This window comes from Hippocampus zosterae, chromosome 8 (genome assembly GCF_025434085.1).
Source record: "Hippocampus zosterae strain Florida chromosome 8, ASM2543408v3, whole genome shotgun sequence".
Classification (NCBI taxonomy): domain Eukaryota; kingdom Metazoa; phylum Chordata; class Actinopteri; order Syngnathiformes; family Syngnathidae; genus Hippocampus; species Hippocampus zosterae.
The window spans coordinates 12,138,511-12,160,005 of NC_067458.1; the positions used below are offsets into that span (position 1 = coordinate 12,138,511).

Below are 21,495 nucleotides of genomic sequence, written 5' to 3' on the forward strand. Positions count from 1 at the left end.
TCGAACACTCGCCAGGAAGCACAATCAGAGCACACATTAATTCTACTGTCAATCAGCTATATCCTAGGTACAGTGAATAATCTATCTGCTTCCCCACTTGCCTGAACCACACGATTAAGAAATGTTTCGGAGTGGAAAATGAGAATTACCTCAGACTTTGCCACAGTAAGCCTTTCCCTTGAACTTAGCTTTCTGAGATATACAGAAAGGCGTGAGTCATTATGAAAATAATTATTTCCCAGATATCTGTAATGTATGAATCTGAATGAATGGTTGAAACAACAGATTCATATTTGTAATTCAGTATTTCCTTGTCAAACTAAATACATGTAAATACTAATAATAAATAAAAATGGTATTACACTGTACATAAATTTGCTGTTCTGACTCCTCTCTCTTACCCAATGGCTATATGAAAATCATATTACAGATACATTGACTACCGATCTTATTGATTTAAAAAATTGTATGTTTATTTAGGTATGTATGTATTTATGTAGTTCTTCCTTAAATTTTATTCACAAAATTCTCAATTGAAAATTCCCAGAGCAGATAGAAAACAAACATATTTATTTTCCGGTTTGTCATGTTCGAAGAGTAAGACGTGTGATTTTTTTTTTTAATTCTGAGATTACCTGGCAACTAGTTAAGGGTGTACCCCACCTGCTGCCTGAAGACACCTGGGTTAGACCCCAGCACACTAGCGACTTTTGTGAGGATAAGCATTTCAGATAATGTCTAATGATTTATTTTAAAAACACGTGGCTAGTGTTTGCTTTCACAAATGAAAAACAACACCGTATACTGTATAGATAAAGTGTAACACAGTTTTGTCCGAGGGCAGCAAATGTCACGCGTTAATCTCGTTTTTCAAACTATCGCGAGAGGATATCTGGCGTACACCCGCTCCCAACACTGACCGCGTCAGTCTTGAATCGACAGAGCAATAATGTGCTGTCACGCTGTGGCTCCTATCCATGTTTCCCCTGAAAGTACCCGAAGACCGTTGAGGTATCAAAGTGAGGATGTTTGATTCTCTCTTTGAATATTGAAAGGAAGAAATCGAGTTGGGAAAAGCAGTCGGGGATCAACACCTGCGCGAGCAGCTTGCTTTGGCAGCTAGCGTGGGAGAAGGAATGGCAGCTCCACGGCCGATAAAAGGCATCCTAAAAAACAAGAATAACGCCGCCAGCGTTAAACCCGCGCCTGGCGACTTTCTGGGAGACAAACCCGAACAAACTCCCGGACTTTCCGATGAAGACCAGCAGTGAGTGTTCCCTGCCGCCTCCTGTCGGATGTGTGTATGAATGCGTTACATTAATGACAGCTAGCTTAACAACAGCACGCTTGTTAGCGCAGACTAGCGTAACTTTACGACAGTGAAAGTCGCAACATTGAGTAATTTCGTGTTCCCATGGTTTGTTTGAAATGGATGCGCTCGTTTCCAAATGCTCAGTTATCCTATGTTAGTGTTCTACGTGTGTTATATTTATTCTTCGCGAGCCTTTATTTCTGATGATTCTACGACATGCAAGACATATCTTCCACATTCCACCTGTTAAATAAATGAAAAATGCACACAATCAATGGGCTATCAATCGAAGTTCATATTGAGACCAAACGTGTCAGATGTCACATTTACGGCCCACAATTTGATATATTTTGATTCCCCATATTGTCTTGTTGACTTGACCTACTGTTTGAAATACTGTGTCACGTTACACCCATCTCACTTTTCTTGGTAACAGAGTTACTAATGGACACAGAATAAATAATTTAACGTCCCCGTTTTGGTTCGGAAATGATTGTGTTATGACTTCTGTCTGTGCATTGTATTTGATGGGGAAGTCACAAAAAGTTGGTCAATACCAGCTCTATTTGAGACCTCTTGGAAGCCGTCAGTATGAACGAAAACGATGCGTAACGTTTCTTATTTCCATCTTTTTTCTTATTTAGACTTCGATCATTCCTCTGCCTAAAATACAAACTAGGAACAACGACGTCTACTCTGCTTTGAATATTAAATTATGTGACTATTGGTTATTTTAAAAAAACTTTGTTGATGGATGGACAGATGGAGAGGCCTGTTGTAAAATTCTCAAAACAGCACAGTTTTAGGGGTAGATTAATTTCGTGTAGCTCTCGCATTGGAGCAAGTAAACTGAATCGCCATCACAGAATTTTCAAATCCTATTTGTGTGCTTTGTGGGGCACTTATTTACCAAATCGTGTAGGAGGCTTGCACAATAGCCACACTGGTCTTATCGTTCCATCAGTCATTTTGTGATTAATGACTATCCACCATTGTCCCTTTGCTAACCGAGACAGCAGCTTGAGACGTGAGCTTGTAATGTCAGAGCAGCACTCTGTAAAATTAGGCCAGAGATGACAGCTATTAGTGAATTCCATTCCCGGCAGTGAATCAAGCTTTTTCTGTTCTGATCCCAAAATAGCCTCTGTAAGGGAGTGAAGAGGTAAAGGGAAAACATCTCGAAGAGGCTCCTGGAGTGGAGCCCAGCACCAAACACTGAGAGCACCATGGTTTGAACCAAATATTTTCAGAGACGGTTTTCCCATATAAATGAACGAAACATACACTCGGAATACAGTAAATGTTCTTGAACCACAATCTGAACTGAGCCTGAGCTCTTATGAAGCACACAATATCCAATATGAACTTTCCCAGGGCTGCCTCAACAATGACCGCCTTATATGCTCATTGAGTTTTTCAACAGCTTAAACACTTCTCCCTGCTCATGTGTCTTTCGTGGAGCAAACCCATTTACTCTTCTCATTCTACAACCAAAGGATATCCTGTGTAAGCCACCCATCATCCCGTCAGCTGTCCCCATTCAAACAAAACGGCCTTCCTGTGTACAGTTTAAACAAGGAAGCAAATCCCCAAGTTGTCCCACCCAAAGAGTGCAATAAATGGATGGCTTGCAAATATCACCGCTCTGCCAATCATTTCTCATATTCTACTGCACACACCACATGGCAAACGACCCGAAAAAAACGAACAAATGACTCTGATGACTTTGAACCAGTCCTGAAACAGACACACATGTGTCCGACATTGCTCTGTCCACATGAAAAAAATGTGCTTAGTCGTCGGATGTTACAATGAATCAAGAAATCAGTTTTATGACCACCCCTAGTGAAAACCATATCTGCCACTTGATTGTTGTGAGCTTTCCTGTGCAGTATGTTTGAACCAGCTGCGATCTTCGGAGTAGACTAATGCCCACTGCTGTTGCTGATGGGTTCGCTTCACAGAAGTCGGTAGGGGAGCACCTTTACTCACTGCCCTATGATTCTGTCACCTGATCTCGCTGCTCAGCTCTCTCTCATGACTCACTCTATTTAATGAGTAATCTCCAAGCAAAATGTTGCCAACTGTAGACCAGCTCCGGCTCGGTAAAGTTATCAGCATATGATCCTCTATTTATTTGTAGCTGCGGTCAGTGGTCTTTCCTCTATTGGTTAGGCATGTTATATATGACTGACTTGCTTCGCTGCTGAAATACTGTCACAAAACACTTTAAGGAGAGAGAGACCAATTATTGGCAAGGCTGATTATGAGCACTGATATTTGGCATTTTGAAGCATATCGGCATCAGCACTTTTTAGCGTACTGAGAGAGTGATTCAAAAATCGGTTATTTTGATGCTGCATCAGAGTGTTACAGTTGGACTGAAATTTTGGAAGACTTTGTTTATTGTCAAAGTATAGAGATTGCTTTATGTGTATAAAACATGCTGCTATTGTTGTTTGAATTTTAAAAAAAGTCTGTCAATTCAAGTTTTTTTAAACAAGTTTCACACCTCAAAAGCTGTTTAATACACTTTTTAAAGGAATTTAAACGAAGTTAAGGGCTGAAGTATTTTTATTTTAATTTTTGTCATGTTGACAGTGATGTTTTCCCTTTTACTGCAAACTAATGTCATCTCCAAACATCAGTTATCGACCTCCATTAGTTCCCAATAATCGCATTTGTAATGTTTGTGTATTTCTTGTACTGATTGAGAAATGGATGCTCATGATATTTTTCACGCATTTGTTCTCAAGTGTTCCCAAAAGGATGCAGTCAAAAGTGAAAACTGGGACATGCTGAGCCCCAGTTAAAATGTGTTCACGTTCTTTCCTGGACAGATCTTTTGGGACTGAGGATGTCGGTTGGTTGCGGTGTGTCGTGGTCACAATGCCACTCATCTTTGATTTACCTCACATTGTTTCTGCGCTGGCCTTTTTTTTATATACAGAAAGAAAACCCAGAAGTGGGATGAGATGAATATCCTGGCCACATACCATCCACCAGACAAAGATTACGGCCTGATGAAGATAGATGAGCCCAGCACACCTTTTAACAGGTCCGCCTTTTTATCACAAAAATATTTTCACTGAAAAAAGTGGACTGGATACTTGTCACATGTTCACAACCCTCATCAATTCCAGTATATAAAGGTTTAGAAATGGGGTTCATAATGGAGTGCCTCAGAATGATGAGGCAAAGGTCACATGACTTTCACCCTTTCACCTGCCATGTCTATCAAGTTTTTGGATTTTGTACTTTTTAGGATGGTTGGAGATGACGAGGATGAGGGAGCCTTGAGTGACGCAGAAGGTCGCAGTGCACTCCCAGTGGATGACCTGACGTCAAAGTAAGATTTGAGTTTTTGTAGGTGACAATGTTTGGTTGACAGAAACTGAATGCTTGTTGAACTTGTGTGGCTTCCTAACATAAATGCAATACAGATTGACAGCATGCTGCATTCATCTTCTTAGCCTGAAATTCAGATTTTATCGTTTGCCAAATGCAAAAAGTTGGTACAAAAATATTTTGGACGCTCACTGATCTCTGCAAGTACTGTATGTTGGTAGCATGAGAAATCCATACTTTGTGAGCTTTGGTCGCGTGTGTGTTGGGAGGGAGATGTTTGTTTTCTGCCATCTAATGGAAGTGCATTGATGTCGGAATAAGGCAAGCTTCAGTAAGGACGGTGGTTAGCTCCCGGCCAGCAACTCAATTAGCCTCCTTTTGCCGTTTCCTGTTGAAGCCTCTCCATATCAGCTGCCCTTTTCCTCCTGCAGTTACTGGTTACCATGTCCACTAACTCATCCAACAAATGTTACCCTTATTTATTTTTTTTTTTTAATTGATGCGCCTTATCTCAAAGTACATTTTTATCGACTTGTCTTTGTCCACATCTTGCGTAAAGATCAGATTTTCAACTGAGAGGTGGAATCAGGCCAGTCTGGTTGGAGAGTAGTTGGACAGTAAATGGGCTCTTCCCCCCACAGCCATTGTCAACCATCCGCTCAGCCATAAACTGTGATTCATTTTGTCCTGGGCTGCTGCTGTGTGTTAGAGATAGTAAATCTCTTATTTTTGCTTCATGCTCGAGTACACGCTCACACGCTTGCTGCTTCTTCTCTCTCCCTGTGCCCGCGCTCTCCTCCCCCTAATCTCATCCTCCTCTTTCTCCCCATCTGCTCTCACTCTGAATATGGCCTGTTTGAAAGTTGACCAGATATTTGCAGTTGAGGTGTGATGGAATGTCTAAAGGTAATAAACCGAAGAACCTTCTCCTCTTTTTGTCAAGGCTGAAAGCAGCAGAAAGCTCAGAACCTCGATTTATGAAAGAGGAAGAAGAGGAGGAGGAGGAAGAGGAAAGTGGTGAAGAAGAGGAGTTATCCCCCGAGGAACAAGGTGATCGAGGTCATCTGCTCGACCTCAACCTCGTTATTGGATATAATTGTCGTCATTGGGATGGTCAAATGTTCAGGCAGAATTCAGTAATTCATTGACATTTTTGTGAATGCTCTCTGCCATACTTTAGGCTAAAATGGATTCTCTAATAATCCATCCATTATTTTTTTTAATATCGGCTTGTCCTGACATGTGTTTCTGACACTGGGCGAGAGGGAGGTTTCACCCTGGACTGTGTTGCTGTGTTGATAAAATATCAGTAAACATTGAATACATTTGACATTAAAAAAAAAGGGGGGGGGGGGCGCAGGGGCCTAAGTAGCAACAATAAAATTACCAAACTTGGCAGATCGTGCCCGAGGAGATGAATTGTCAGCTCAATGGGATTTTCAAAGTTGCTTTTGGTTGAGGCTGAATCAACAGTTTTGGGCGATTTAACTTAATCATTTTTTACGGATTAAAATCTCAGAATGCCGTTACCTGCCATTGGAATTTACTTTCTCCTGGTCTTTCAACAGTTCCTGAAAATTTGGGGTCTATCTTTTTGGTAATATACTGGTTACTATATAGCTATGAAAGATGTACACTATGTAACCAAAACGTTCAATGCGTTTTTTCATAAAATTTGGCATTTCAACTTGGCAATATTCAATTCACTTAATTAATCAACAACAATTAACTTTAATTATTGAGGTACTTTCATTCATTTTATATCATTTTAAAGGGAATCAACTTCATAATTAGGATATATGAATATATAACTTTGAGTCTTTGACCCATTTAACCAGTGCCAGGCAAATATTTTTGTGGAAAAAGAGTATCCTCCAAGAGAAGGTCTTCTCAATTCAACCTTGACTTTTATTTTTCGAATCAAATGGGATTTTTGCTGATGATGATAATGTAGGAAAATGTAATATTAAAAACGCTGTCATTTTCCATAGTCGTTGTCGTCTTCGACACTCCATGGGGATAAATAAGTTCCTCAGGGGGAGGGGGGTCCTTTCTGGGAAAATGTAACCTTATTGTTCCGTGTCATCATAGCTCATTATGGCCAGATGAACATGTCGATTGGTTTTTCTTTTTACATTGATGTTTCCCCTTATTCCTCTCCAGCTAAAAAGAAACATTTTCAAATGATGAGGAAGAAGCACTACAATGAGGGCCTCAACATCAAGTTGGCGCGGCAGCTCATCGCCAGCGAGCTCGACGAGGACGAAGACGAGGAGATGAGGGATGAAACGGAGGAGGCTGAGGAAATCAGTGTTGACCCACCCCAGGAAGGTAATCAAATATTTGGGTTGGGTGAAAGTTTCGGTTGAGCTTCTCATGTAAAGAAACTGTGTTCTCGTCATGCCCTTTGTTTACAATTTGAGAATTTGTGCATTGTGAGACTAGTACAGGTTTTCTTATCCCATCTTATAAAGGTTGTTTCATGCATTCAGTCAGTGGAAACACAGCCATATTCATATGTGACACCAAGTTGAAAAGTACACATAAATAGATGTGTGATGTATACAGGCATTGAATCGTAATTGGGTACTTGGATCTGCATTGTACCAGTTAATCTGACATTACTCCACAGTTTCCCCTTCTATAAATCTCCTCTTGTATACAGTTAGTCTTCTTACCATCGCCAACAGCTCCCTGTTGGTATGTCATGTAAATACGTTGTTTGCCTTTAGTGTCTTGTTGGATGCAGTTTCTCTCAGTATATGTTTCTTTGTTCTCTCTAGCCGAATCTCTGGACTCGTAGATGAGGTGTCTCTCCTCGCTCCACTACGTGTGTCGGCTCACCACGCTGACAGACGACGTCGCTGCGCCGCGTGTTTTCAATGTCAGGCCAAACTCCAGACCCCGCTTCACCCATTGAACTCCCCTGAACAGCCAGTAACCTTGAAGTCTCCACTGTTCCAAAAAGTGCAATAGAACCTCAAACCTCGTGGAAATGTCCTTCCCTTGCCCCATGGAGGTCCCCATCGCCCTCTCCGCTGCACTGGCGTGCACTGAATACAGTATATTGAATGAGTGTAAAAGGATTTGAAGGCCTTTGAGGAAAATGAATGGGACTTCCCTCAGGCACGGCAAAATCCCCTCTAATGACTGTGCTTGTACCAGCTGCAGTTCAGATGGACTTCAAATCTGTGACTCACTGCTCTGGTTTGTCATTTCACAGTTGACAGTTTTAATTTGATGCCCATAACTGCTAGACACTGTGGACGTTGCAGTGTCAGACAACCGGTTGAAAACAGACTTTTATAAAAGCAAATTAACCAACCCTGATTTTTTTTCCTCTTGAGTTTTGGCTCTTTACAAAGCACCAAACCTCAATTATAATTTTAAGAATATCTCTCTTCTCTCGAGTGACCGTTTAACTCAAAAATGAAAGATTTACAATCGTGGTTTTCTTTAAAGAAGCACTTTTTCATGGATTGTTTTTTTTTTTCTTCCCCTGCACTTCAAACTGATGAACGTAAAAGACGGGACTGACTCAGGCTCCAGCTCCCTGTTGTTCTTGGGTGGAGTAAAAACGTTATCTAATATTCAAGGACGGAACAGTATTAAGTCACTCACTCAAACAGTGAACTAATGCATGTGCATAGGAAGTCAGATGTTGGAGGAATGCTGTGTGTTTCTTTCACGAGGCTCTCTTGTCACCTTGAATGAATTCTGTGTTCACTGCGCGTTGATAATTTTGACTTTCCACAACGTCTAAGCTTCAGTTTACAAATTATTATTAAATTAACTGTAAATTCTAATGAGGACCATGCAATGAATGGCCTAGTTCATTTTGTGCTTTGCTAATAATGTTCAAGCAGGAGGGAAAAAAAACAATGCTACTGATGAATAAATTAATAAAAGTTGGCTTTCTTATGGGTTCCGAATATAAAGTTATCATTTCAAATATTGAGGGAAAGGTTGACAGTTAAGTACAGTATGTCGGAGCCTTGACAGTGTCTTGTTGCATCCATTTTTATCATTGACCCATTAAATTCTTGTTGTGACTGGTGATATTCTGAACATTGTGTTATGGAAATACAGTACTGAACATCTTGACTTCTGCAGACTAACCCTTGTACTTTGTTCTTGTCATTCTGAATTTAGCATTTTCCATTGTTGTGCCACAATGGATTAATCCGTCGACCATTTGCACAAACTGGGCTCAGAAAAAAAAAGGTGCCCGAAATTTCTATTTGTAGACATGCTCACTTTTTAGTTGAATCAAATGTAGTCTATCATGTTAATTTTTTTGTCTAATTTTGTCCACTGATTTGCTTGTATATACTTGACTTATTTTTGCAATGCGGGTCCAACCTATTACAGTATCATGAATAGGTCCCAAAACTATGGACGCTAATTATTTAGTTTTCACTTTCCATGTTATTCATCACTCAAGTCCAACGCTGCAAAAGTTGTACAATTAATTTAGACATATAATAGCATGTCTAATGTTACACAGAATGATAGAAAAGACAAAGTAGTAAATCCAATTTAGCTTTTTCTTTGGCCTTTGTGTCTTTCATCATTACCTGAAGAAATGGTACCAGAGAGTGCAAAGTGGCAATAAGCATGGAACTTGACATGGAAATCGTTGTGACATTGGTAAGTATCTGACGGCTCGGTACAATGACTGATAGAATTAACCAACACCGACTCATGTAATATATCTACCTGACAGTTGGTGGCACTGCTCAACATCATATTGGATTTGTTCCTCTGTACTCGGAGCAACTAATAGGATGAAAGTCACGACCGAGTTCATGCTTGGATTATGAACGTTCGCTCTAGAAACTGCAATCCGCAAACTCATTTCCATGCCATGCAAATAATCAGATTTCATTCAATGCTTGATTTTATATAAAATATATATTTAATAGAGACAATCCCTTTAATGGATTCAATCGTATTCAATTCGTACCGCAATGGAGGCGCTAACTTGTCCCGGGAATCACCAAGAGTAATTCTAACGGATCAGGAAGGCTGTCACTGGGTGTAGAGATGACAAATAAGGAGAGTAACAACTCACTCGGAATGTGCGCGCTCACATGTATATGATACTGTACACACACAGAGACGTATATATAATTAGGGGGGGGGCATTTCAGCAAGATTTTATTACTATTACATGGCTGTGAACTTGGTTTTTGTCATTTTCCTAGTTTTTGCCAATTATTTTCCCCCGTTCACCAATTTAAAAAAAACACCAAATGAATCTTTGTTTGTGACTCAACCTGGCATGTTGTTCATCTGTTATTTTTCAAAAGATATTTTGTTGAATGGCGTCTCGATTATTTGTATTGTGGATTAAAACATAGGCACTGTCGAGCTGAGGCTGTCGTTTGCGTCGCATCTCGCTTTACGTGTATAGACGATCTCCGTACTAGTCTATAGTATGTGCGTCGAAGAAAAGCCTCTCTCTCCCACTGGCTTCCATGAGCAAGCTTTAAGAGCGACACTTTCCGCTCCCGTGACCGACTGCCGTGTCTGAAATAGTCACGTTCGGTTTCCTCCTTGTCGCTCTCCACTAGCGCTCGTTTATGGTTACATTTGTACCTCTTGTAGACCGTAGCTGCTGGTCTTTTGAGGCTAGCTGGCTAGCAGAGCCTTGACGGACGGAGGAGGCAGGATCCAGCTGGTCGGACAGCGCAGTATAGAGCCACACCAACGTTAGCAAAACAAGCTAATTAGCCTCAAAGGCTCACCGTGGATTACTGTCCGCAATCAAACGGCGATCGAGAGTTTAAGGTTCACGAGTACGAGGCAAAATGAAGATAACTGTGGATTTCGAGGAATGTTTGAAGGACTCCCCACGGTTCAGGTGAGCGATGACAACCGATTGTGTATTTGGGTGCGTGCGTAATGTGAGCCCATTACCCCCCCCCCCCCCCCCCAATGTGCGTTTGACAATATTGTACAATTTTTGTGCTCAGCACTTTTAAAAAGAATGGTCCTTGACGACTGCCACCTTGCTATTTTCGGTCTCTCAAGAAAGCTGAAGCCAGCCAAGTAGGCAGGGAAAACAAACTCACAGGGCAATATGTTGCAATCGCCATAGGAGCAAGTGAGTCTCTTTAATGTTGATCAATTATGTAAAGAGGACCAAGCAGATTGTATAGTAATAACTGAGTAAGTAGCCCCGTGTTAACACACATCTTAATCATTCAGTGTGACTTTCTGATGTTCTCATATAATACCAGAATGGACACCAGCGCCTTTTACTGTGGCTGCTTTTGCTCAAAGGAAGTTAGACTCCACTGAATGGAAAAATATCTCCCATTAAATTATCCAGTCAACTAAAACATTAACAGTAATCACACTGTTGCATATTAATGCCACCTTTGGATCTCACAATGTGTCATTCATCTCATTATTTCACCCATCCTGTATGATGTCACCCTATTTGATCAGGGAGTGATCTTTGCATTTCACAGCACCAAAGAGTTACTCTGTCTGTCTGTCTATCTATCTATCTATCTGGATTGTGAAAGCGGGGTTATGTTCTTTGGCTACAGCCAAAGTTTCTTTCAGTGTGTAAAACCTGTGAAGTGTGTTTCAAACAGGGATTTTGGATCTAAACTTGCTTATTTGCTCTCATCTTACGTTTCCCAGATTTCTGAGAAACCGGCCTCCTCATTTTGTGATACTGCAACTTCCGCTTTCCTCATCCAAATGAGGAACAGATGTTAATGTTTGTTGAGCATTTTAGCAATGGGGGGGGGGGGGGAGATTATATGTGTGTGTGTGTGTGTGTGCGTGCGTGTGTGTGATATATATATATATATAGCGATAGCGACTGGATAGCTCAGTTGGTAAGGCATCGGTTTGGCATATGGGAGACGGCGGTTCGAATCCCGCTTGGGGCAAAAAATGAGCACATAACACCATCCAGTGTGGGTCCTTGTCCTTCACGCTAATGCCTACCTCAAAATAATAATAATAATAATAATAATAATAATAATAATAATAATACATCACATTTATAAGCGCCTTTCACAACACTCAAGGACACTGTACAGCCAAGACCAATAGTAAAAACAGATAAAATAATAAATAAATAAAGAAAGATTTAATACATACAATGATCAGAGACAATAAAATGAATGACATGCCGGCTCAGACGTCGCCCGGCCAAACAAGGTCTGCGTCAGGTGTTGTGGAACCAGAGCACCTTGATGAAAAATGGGCTATAGGAACAAACCGGAGATGGGCGAGATGCGATAACATGGCTCTGTTGGAATGCTACTACTCAAGCAACCCTAGTCAGAGGGGTTACATGCAGAGAATGTGGGCTAAATGGTTACTTCGAAACCCACAGTCACGGTTGACCACGAAACAACTAGTAACTCAGTGTTCCAACATCCACAAACGGCAACTGCTGTCACAACTTGAAATTGATACGGTACAACGCAGGTTCCATGGTGAAGGGCCCCAGGCTGCCAGACCAGAGGGAGGAGGTCATACCAGAGATTGGGAGGCAAGCCCCAATGAATGCAGATGATGAGATTGGGAATCCAGCCCCAATGAATGAAATGCTGAGCGAGGCAGCAACTGACCTGAAAGCCAAGATCATGGCGAGAATCAAAGCTGGGCAACCTAGAAACCGATTACAACGGCTATGTGAAGTACCACCTGAAAGTCTCATGGAAAGTGTGAATGCAGCACTGAGGGCAATCCCTACCGTAACGATCACGGAAACCAATGAGCTGATATACGCTTCAGCGTCAGTGATCCTTGAGATGCTTGGCTATAAGAGCAACCATGGAAGCCATGAGATACGTGACCCACCATGGAAAAGATGGTTGGAGGCTAAGATCAAGGCGGCTCGGAAAGATGTGAGTCAATTGACCGAGGCCCAGAGAGGTGTGATGAAAAGGCCGATACCCGAGAGGTACATCCAGATCACCATACCTAAGAGAGGAAAGGTAGTCCACACTAAAGGGGTCTCACTCCCTGAAGGAACAATAGCAGACATTGAGAACAGCTACAAGTACCTCGGTATCCCACAAGCTAATGGCAACCTCGAACTGGCAACGAGGAAAGCGGCTATGGCCAAATACCTCCTACAAGTGAGGCAAGTCCTAAGAAGCCAGCTCAATGGCAAGAATAAGACCCGGGCAATAAACAGCTATGCCCTGCCAGTGATCATATACCCTGCAGGAATAATAAGGCGGCCAAACGAAGAGATTCAGACCACGGACGTTAAGACCCGAAAGCGCCGAACCATGCATGGACGGATCCATCCCAAATCCAGCACCCTGAGACTGTACGCAATCCGAAAGGAAGGAGGCCGGGGACTAGCGAGTGTGAGGGCCACTGTCCAGGATGAAACATCCAAGCTCCATGAATACATCAAGGAGAAGGCTCCAACGGATGACGTACTCATAGAAGGGCTCAGATAATGGGGAACAGAAGATGAGGCGCTGGAAGAGAGATCATCAAGGGAGGACAAGCCCCTACACGGAATGTACCACCGGACCATAACTGAAGTGGCCGATCTCAAGAAGTCCTATCAGTGGCTAGAGAAGGCTGGCCTGAAGGACAGCACAGAGGCACTCATCCTGGCTGCTCAGGAGCAGGCCCCGAGCACCAGAGCCATTGAGGCCCAGATATACCACACCAGACAAGACCCAAGGTGTAGGTTGTGCAAAGAGGCACCTTAGACGATCCAACACATAACTGCAGGGTGTAAGATGCTGGCAGGGAAAGCCTACATAGAACGCCATAACCAGGTGGCTGGCATAATCTACCAAAACATCTGAGTATGGACTGGAAACCCCAAGGTCAAAAAGGGAAACACCTCCGAAGGTGGTGGAGAATGACAGAGCGAAGATCCTGTGGGACTTCCAGATCCAGACTGACAAGATGGTAATGGCGAACCAACCAGATCATGATCATAGATAAAGGGCAGAGGAAAGCCGTTGTAGTGGATGTAGCAGTCCCAAATGATGGAAACATCAGAAAGAAGGAACACGAGAAACTCGAGAAGTACCAAGGGCTCAGAGAGGAGCTGGAGAGAGCCTGGAAGGTAAAGGTGACAGTCGTGCCTGTGGTGGTCGGCGCACTCTGGGCAGTGACCCCCAAACTAGATGAGTGGTTGCAACAGATCCCGGGAACAACATCGGACATCTCAGTCCAGAAATGTGCAGTGCTGGGAACAGCAAGGATACTGCGCAGAACCCTCAAGCTTCCTGGCCTCTGGTAGAGGACCCGAGCTGAATGAGGGACGGACACCACCCGAGGGGGGGGGGGGGGGGGACGAGGAATTTAAAAAAAAAATCCTCATCTCACCCCTTGGGTGGTGTCCGAGGGGTGTGTGTGTGTGTATATATAATTATATATATATACTGTGTATATATTAGGGGAGTGTCAAGAACTGTTGTGATTCAAGTTTGTCATAAAACAGTTATTTAATTTACTTTTAATGAATATTTTTTTTGACACTAAGAACGTAAAATGCGGAATCATTGCAGTCCATTTGATCCTCTCATTAGTGAAGTTTGATTTGATCTCTCAAACCTACTCGGTGAGCAGCCATGTCAGCTTATACAATACATCTTTATTTAAATAGCGCTTTCACAACAGCTGCAGCTGTAACAAAGACTTGGGTTTTATTGTTTACCAAAGACTGACATGAATAACCAGTGATGAAGTCATTCCCGTAATTGTTTACCACTGAAACCACTGACACCTTTGATACATCTCGATTGTTCGTGTATGAAAGTGCAGTTGTAAATACATTTGAATGTAAAGTTGAGTACGAACAATCCTTTCCAGGATGTGGATTAATCATACTCTCTTTTGTGTGGATTTAATAGGAATTGACATTCAAAGGTCCTTGGTTTACGACGGAGTTCCGTAACTTCCTATTGATACGACCTAACCTGAATTTGGACACACATTAAAATTTTTGAAAACCGGTGGCGACAAAGTCATAATAACAATAAAAACTGCAGGTATAAGCTGTTTTCTGCCAACAGAGGTGTCTCTGAGGCTGGTTAGTTAACATCCAGTCACCCATGCTGCTGCTTTCACCACCTGCTCCCTCCTGTCCATCACAATATATCTGTTGCGCAGCAACTTGTGCAACAGTAGGTCAGGAGGCTCTCCATGGTGGAAGTATATTAGCAGGTGTTGGGCGGGCAATGCTTGACATAGATGGTGTACCAGGTGATGTCTGCTGAGATGTTGACTCTACGAACTGGAGGCTCTCCACCTTCTCCACCTTCTTGCCATCGATATAGAGGGCGGTTGGATTTCCTGAAGTCAATCATCACCTTCTTCATCTTTGCTGCTATTGGGGTCCTGATGATTCATTTCACACCATTGCCTGAGATGCCTGACCACCTCCCTGTGGGTTCACGCCCTGTGGGTTCACGCATTATTGTCAGTCTTGCAAAGGAGGTGTCGCCAGCAAATTGATGATGGTGTTGGTGGGATGAATGGGAGAGCAGTCATCGAAAACAATCCAATGAAAACACTAAGTATGGCGCTAACTGAGCACCTCTGCTCGGGCCACGTAACCACATCCTCCTACGCTGCCCAGAAAACCAATTTCATTGTGTTGTGTTCCTAACATCGAAACAGGACGGTTTTAATCTGTTCTGGATTCAAAAGGTGGCCATAATAAATTTCTCTTTCAAAATAAAAAGAAAAAAATTAAACGACTGGTAATTTAAGGGCTGCAAACGATAGATGAACAATTCAATTTGCTTAAAAAAAATGGAGCTTCAGGGTATTGCAGTCATAATTTTTCTACATGCAGGCTCACGCACCCCTCTGCAGAAATACTTTGGTGCGATGGTTCCAGGCCAGGAGTTTGCTGTGACTCTGTAAAAAAATTGCCAATGTTCAAAGTCTCGAAACATGTCACACGAAGAAAGGAAGAAGACAACGTGCACTGTTTCTAGTGCAAAGTACAGCTGGCTTACGCAACAGCATATCTACAATTGTTGACACAAGGTAATGTAAATCAGCTTACTTAAAATAGGGTAACACCACTAGTTAGAACATATTGTAATGCTTCTACAACTGGTCAAGAATAGACACAATGGCCAGTACACCTTTAGTTGCTTGATTGAACCAAGCTAATATAAATGCATAATAAACTTATCGCAACACAAGATGCAATGGCAACAACTGATCCCCAAGGGCTCTAAACGGAGAATGCCTAACTTGAGCTGCCAACAGTCAACAACACTCATTTGTCACTCACTCGGCCAGGAGGAAGTGGAAAGCGTTGGGTGACTAACGTTATTGCCTGGGAGCAAAATAGAGGAATTTTTTAGCTACAAATTATTCTTTTGGTTCAATAAAATGCGTTCACAACAATAGTATTTTCGATCGCTCTCATCATTTCATGTACCGTATTTTCCACGCGAAAAGGCGCACTGGATTATGAGGCGCACCTTCAATGAATGGCCTATTTTGTATTTTTTTTCTTCCTACATTGGGCGCACCACATTATAAGATGCAATCTGCAATGCATCCACTAGATGAAGCTACGCTAAAGGAAATGCAAACAGAACGATCAGATCTCAGTAAAACTTAAAGCAGCGACACAGTTCACTTAACCAACAGCAAGTTATAACATTGACTCGTTAACGTTGAACTCTCTTGCCGCTGCTCTTTTTCCATGTTCAACTGCGTAACCGATCGCCTTAAGTTTGAACTATGCGTTGTCAGCATGCCTCGAGTAAGGAGCCATTTTGGGGTCGAAATATTAACGTAATGACTATACACAAGGCAGACCGGATTTTAAGGCGCACTGTGGGCTTTTAACTCATTCAGTACCAGCCAATTCTTGACCAAGTCTGAAAAGACATTTAAAAACGTCTTTGGGAGTGAATGAGTTAAGAAAATGGGAGGATTTTAGGTGCGCCATTTAGTGCGGAAAATACGGTAAATGTCTTTTGGTTCTCATTAATGCTAATGCCATTGTTGACGCTGATGTGAAGTTGAGAACACTATCCAGCCTGTAACTTCAATGTCATCGTAATGTTTTTCACAGAATGCTGTGCAGTCATGGCCACATTCATCCATGACTTTGGTGACCTTTAGCCCGATTAGTAAAGTCATCACTTGGTTTTCATCTCGCTACCGCTGTTTTATCACGTATTCGGATGAGGCACAGATTATTTACGGACAGTTTTCCATTCATACCATGTTTCACCCATTTTTTTTCCACCCCTCCCCACACAACAGCTTGTTTTTGGCCATAGAGGAGGACAAAGCAGAAGAGAATGGATGAAAACATCATCCATATACCAGTAAAGTGGAGCAGCTTTCATTCGCTCAAAATCTGTTTCCATTTTAGTGTTTGCTTATGACTTTGCGCCAGAGAATATGGAGCCCCCAAAGAGAAAGGCTTGTTTTCAAGTGGTAGTTTTGGCACAATACTAATTATTTTTTTTTTTGTATTTTTGGACTCATCCTCATTTGACCCTGGAGCTGTCTATGTTCATAAACCATGCTTTATTTTTATTTTTGCCATCCTAAGTTGACAAATTTATGACATGCACATAGCAGGCAATACTATCCATGCTTGACTCTCCTGACGATAATGAGGATCAAACCTTCTTCCGCAGAATTACTGTTTGATATTTACATGTGGATTAGCGTATTAATTTATCAATGGTAAATTGTCAAACATTTAAAATGTTTTATTAAAATGTATTAAGTGTTGTGTTGAAACAGCCACTTTTTCCACGTTTCCAAATATGGCATTTTCATTAGATTTTTCTTTTCATTGGAGGGGGTGGGGGAGGGTGATCAAAATATTGTGAAATCAGTAGTGTGATCGTTAATATTACAACATTGGATGAGCTTTCCAATTTTAATTATGCTCTTCTCATTTGTCATTAAATGTTACTGTTTAAAAAGTGTTATTAAGTTTTAATATTAACTAATTTATTAATTGAGGAATACTGTGGCCCTGGCATACACCGCTCCTACCCCAGTAGTACTACTTACCGATTCTACTTAGTAAGCAAAGAGCTCTTTGAATATTTCTTATACTTATAAGAAGTGTAACCGTGTCAGTTGACCAACTGTACCTAATGTAGTGTCCTGTGAGAGTGTGCTTCCAGTGGAGAATTTAAATATCACACAATTCGTAATGTCTTGTGTGTAGTTAATAGTTTAATGTGTTTCCTAATCCGATTTGACATTTAGCTCACACCTGAACAAGTGTTTTTCCAACAATTAGAGCACAATATAAGCATGACGACTACAGAAAGGAAACTGAAGTTTAAGTGGAAACTAATTAGCAGCCACTTCCTTCATTCACTTTGTTCTTGATTGCTCGTTGCATATCTGTGGTGCCTATTTGGAATGAGGATGGGTTCTGTTGTGTGAAGGAATTGGTCAAACCTTCCTGCTTTGCACTGAGACACTGATATCTGTCGAGTCAGCAGATCACAGGCACTCTAACCTGCACCTGGCGAGCATTGCTCACATTGCCATCGCTGGACGTCTTTTGGGAAGCGAGCTGTGTGCTTGTTTACATGCTGGCCCTGTTATTGTGTGATTGAATTACTCTGCGGCCCATTTGCCTTTTAATTGGCACTTGTAATGGTGATTAACTGTCGTGACCGACACACCTTTAAGGAAACACGTGCCGACAGTATCGCCTACAGTGTCATCAGACTGCTTGAAATGCTCATCCTCCTTTAAAAGCAAATATAATACTACATCAACATGAGTTGATCCGCCTTGTTAAATCATAATTTTATTTTGTTGATGTTGCTCGAGCCTCCATTGGTGTGTTCGACAGCAGCAGGACGCCTCTCCAAAGAATCGCTGCTCCACTTTCAAACAATTACAGGATCCTCGTCATAGCAATGCGCTCACCCCATTCCCCACATATCTGTCCATGATAACCAAGTTATAGTGTTGAGGTTATTTTTACTGAGTTGTTTATTTTTTTCAACAGGCTCTGTCACTGTAATACTCTGGAGTTCCTTTCACCAATCAGCATTGACGGTATATTACGAACCTCCCCTATTCTCAGGCGGGGAGACGAGCCCTGCTGCAAGTAGTGAAAATACACAAATAAATGTTTTCCCTTGCCTGGATGCAGGTCACCTGACTTCGAGTCCACAACCCGAAAGGACTCTTCATGTTTTGACTTGGTCGCTTAAAGAGCCAACTTTGGTGACTGTGGTAATTGTATTGTATGTATGTATTGACACAACCTGTTTTTCTAGCTCATTTTGCAAGCAGAGTGCATATGACAGCCTGACCTCCTGACAGCCTCTTATAGCAGAAGCACTTTCAATGAGGGGAGAAGAATCAGTAGGTCTCTCTTTTCAGGGGAGCTACGGTCTTGGAAGATGGGCTTTGGCCTTGTTGTGTTCCAAGACTCATGCCTGTTACTTTACTTGATACTGATTGGGCATCGCAGGGCAGCCTCTTGAGTTAGCCGTAACCCAAGAGGCTTACTCGATTTTACTGGCTGCCCGACAAACTTTGGTGCTCAAAACATGGCAGCAGAAAGCTAAGTACAGGGCTCATTTTTATTCTCCACCTAGCAAATATAAATAATTCATTTTTGTATCTTGTTTTTGTTCTAGATTGAATAGGACAAAATTAACTAGGCAGGACACTTATAAAAGCCCATACATCCCATAAAAATCTAAAATGTGGATATGCATTTGTAGCATGGAAGTCGCCAATGAATTAAACAAAAGTGATACAATTGACACTTATCAAGACAAAATTCCAACATCATCCATAAACAAGCAACACGGAGTATATTGCTTTCTCTTTTGCAGTCCGTCCCTTTTATATTGAAATAAACATTTTTGTTTTTGTCTCATTCTACCTGCCTTTGGGGTGGTCTGGTTTCCATTTTAAATAGTATTGTTGGAAACTGCAAAATCATGCTTCATTGAAAGTAACAGTCAGAATGAGACTCACACATTTTTTAAAATAATGTCATAGCTTTTTTTTCTCAATTGTGTAAATATCTCAGTTTTAAGATGGACCATCCTTGTGAGGAAATACCTCGTCAGTAAGAATAGGGACCTCAACGTTCCCTGAATGCTGAATTGGCCTTTTCCTTGCTCATGTGGTTTGCAAAGCTGGCTTTTTTCCTTTCGATGGGCTGTAGACTACATCAAACCACATCTCAGTCTTTATCTAGAGCTAGCGTCAACCTCACTAGCCAGCTTTTTCACCACGATGTCTTGGTTTTCACATTTGTTTTGTCTTGGACTTTAGAAAAGTTCAAGTGTCATAGACAGAAGACTGTGTTCTGTGTAGTGTGCGTACACTAACCTGCGGCTGGCTTTTTGTGTCAGGTTCACCTATGATATTCCCAAAATGGAAACGTAACCTCACATATCATATCACAAAACTGAATTCAGTTCATTGTGATGAAATTAGAACAAAGTCGCATGCAATTGTGTGCCTTGCGGCAGCTCTCATTAAACTTTTTTGGGGGGCTGTTTTGGAGCCAGACGTCAGATGTTTTGCCAAAAGTGTTTTGCACTTAAAGCAAAATACCTGCATCACTCGCCCTTCTTCACAGCTGCATGTGGGCTCTCTACAGATGCAAGCATATTGATGCCACTTTATAAAGCTGTGATAAGCAGATGTTTGTGAATAAATGTAAAAAAATATATACATATCCCTACCGGCCCCTCTTCAATGTTGATAAATATTTAATATATATTTGATGACATGATGTTATATGGTCAAAAGCTATAAAATATATTAATTACATCTGACTTGAGTGGTGTTATATTTTGTCTTGAGTCGAGTGTGTCCTCTGCAATCCCTCCCAGTGTATCTCACTATTACCAAGTTCACTAAAGGTCATTTTACACTGCCTGTAAAAACCAACCCTTAGTGTATTTCTTTTCCCAGTTGTGTTGAACGCAATTAGTGGTGTCCAACAAAGTATTTCATTTATGACATCGGGCGTTGACTGATTATTGAGATATCGTGTTGCTGTATGAAATTTGAATATGACATTTCTCACCTTTGATGGGTTGTATTTAAAATGTAAATGTGTACCTTCTGATGCTTCTACATGATCTCTGCGTTAAAGAGGTTTCACCGTCCTTAGAGGACCCAAATAACACTGAAAATGAAAATAAAATTGGATTTGCAAAGAACCATGAGCCCGAAAGGGAGATTATGATGTTGGATGACACCGTTCATGCCTCTATTACATAACACACAACTACATGGACAGACATAGGAAAACATGATTACCTTTATGAATTGTCTCTGTCCCTCTCTAAAGAGCATCCGTTTAGCAGATTTTTAAAAATAGTCAACTTAGAGCCGCGCACGGTGTGTAGCGTCTCTTTCTTCCTTTGCTCATTTGGTTACCTAAACATGTTTCAAGGTCACAGCTCTGAAGCCGGGTCCTAAATCTGTGCAAATAAAGACGTTGATTGACCACCTTTTGTCTTAGTCTTGGCATCTAAGAAGACTCTTAAGTATATTGCGTTTTCTCTGCTACGGGTGGGTCTTTGTTGAATTCACTGGCATGAAGAATTAGGCTCCATGTCACCAACCTTTTTGAAAGCTTGTCTAATTAATGCAAAGGGTGACCAGTTTGATAGACACTTCTGAAAGAACAGATTTTTCTCTCTATTTCAATACTTTTAGAAGGGACTGTAACAGTCATTGCACAGTGGTAAGTTTAGTGCATAGACTGGATGACTACTGGTCTGTTCGACTCAGAGTCCCCAATGGAAGTGGGCATAACTGATCGCTTAGAATTATGTGGAAGTGGCTGTTGAGTTATCCTTTTCTGAAGGAAAAGGAAACAAGTA

General features: G+C 41.5%; 3 protein-coding genes across 12 annotated transcripts in view; all 3 read left to right on the forward strand.

The window, feature by feature from the left end:
* Positions 1-21,495, forward strand: part of LOC127606306 (arf-GAP with coiled-coil, ANK repeat and PH domain-containing protein 2-like) — a 395,843-nt gene that overhangs the window by 349,304 nt on the left and 25,044 nt on the right. For 2 of the 9 annotated variants that reach the window (XM_052074531.1, XM_052074532.1), the window contains exon 2: positions 10,330-10,526. In XM_052074531.1, the coding sequence (XP_051930491.1) occupies positions 10,474-10,526 (53 nt within the window). In that variant the 5' untranslated portion in view covers positions 10,330-10,473. Of the gene's footprint in view, positions 1-10,012; positions 10,527-10,638; positions 10,770-21,495 lie in introns of those variants that run through there. The other 7 variants (XM_052074537.1, XR_007963762.1, XR_007963763.1 and 4 more) reach the window with 7 other exon arrangements.
* ppp1r2 (protein phosphatase 1, regulatory (inhibitor) subunit 2) lies at positions 874-8,717 on the forward strand. The gene is made up of 6 exons (XM_052074652.1): positions 874-1,267; positions 4,263-4,370; positions 4,578-4,661; positions 5,604-5,710; positions 6,824-6,991; positions 7,444-8,717. The coding sequence occupies exons 1-6, from the start codon at positions 1,137-1,139 to the stop codon at positions 7,461-7,463; spliced, it is 618 nt and encodes a 205-aa protein (XP_051930612.1). The 5' UTR covers positions 874-1,136; the 3' UTR covers positions 7,464-8,717.
* LOC127606352 (uncharacterized) overlaps positions 11,447-21,495 on the forward strand; it is a 674,358-nt gene continuing 664,309 nt past the window's right edge. For both annotated transcript variants that reach the window (XM_052074643.1, XM_052074644.1), the window contains exon 1: positions 11,447-14,008. In XM_052074643.1, coding sequence (XP_051930603.1) covers positions 12,124-13,107 — 984 coding nt within the window. In that variant the 5' untranslated portion in view covers positions 11,447-12,123 and the 3' untranslated portion in view covers positions 13,108-14,008. The remainder of the gene's footprint in view (positions 14,009-21,495) is intronic.

Excerpts from the sequence above, each read along its gene's own strand:
- ppp1r2 (XM_052074652.1), top strand. The coding sequence starts at position 1,137 with ATGGCAGCTCCACGGCCGATAAAAGGCATCCTAAAAAACAAGAATAAC. Across the intron at positions 4,371-4,577 it reads CCCAGCACACCTTTTAACAG|GATGGTTGGAGATGACGAGG; the intron begins GTCCGCCTTTTT and ends TGTACTTTTTAG. Across the intron at positions 6,992-7,443 it reads TGTTGACCCACCCCAGGAAG|CCGAATCTCTGGACTCGTAG; the intron begins GTAATCAAATAT and ends TGTTCTCTCTAG.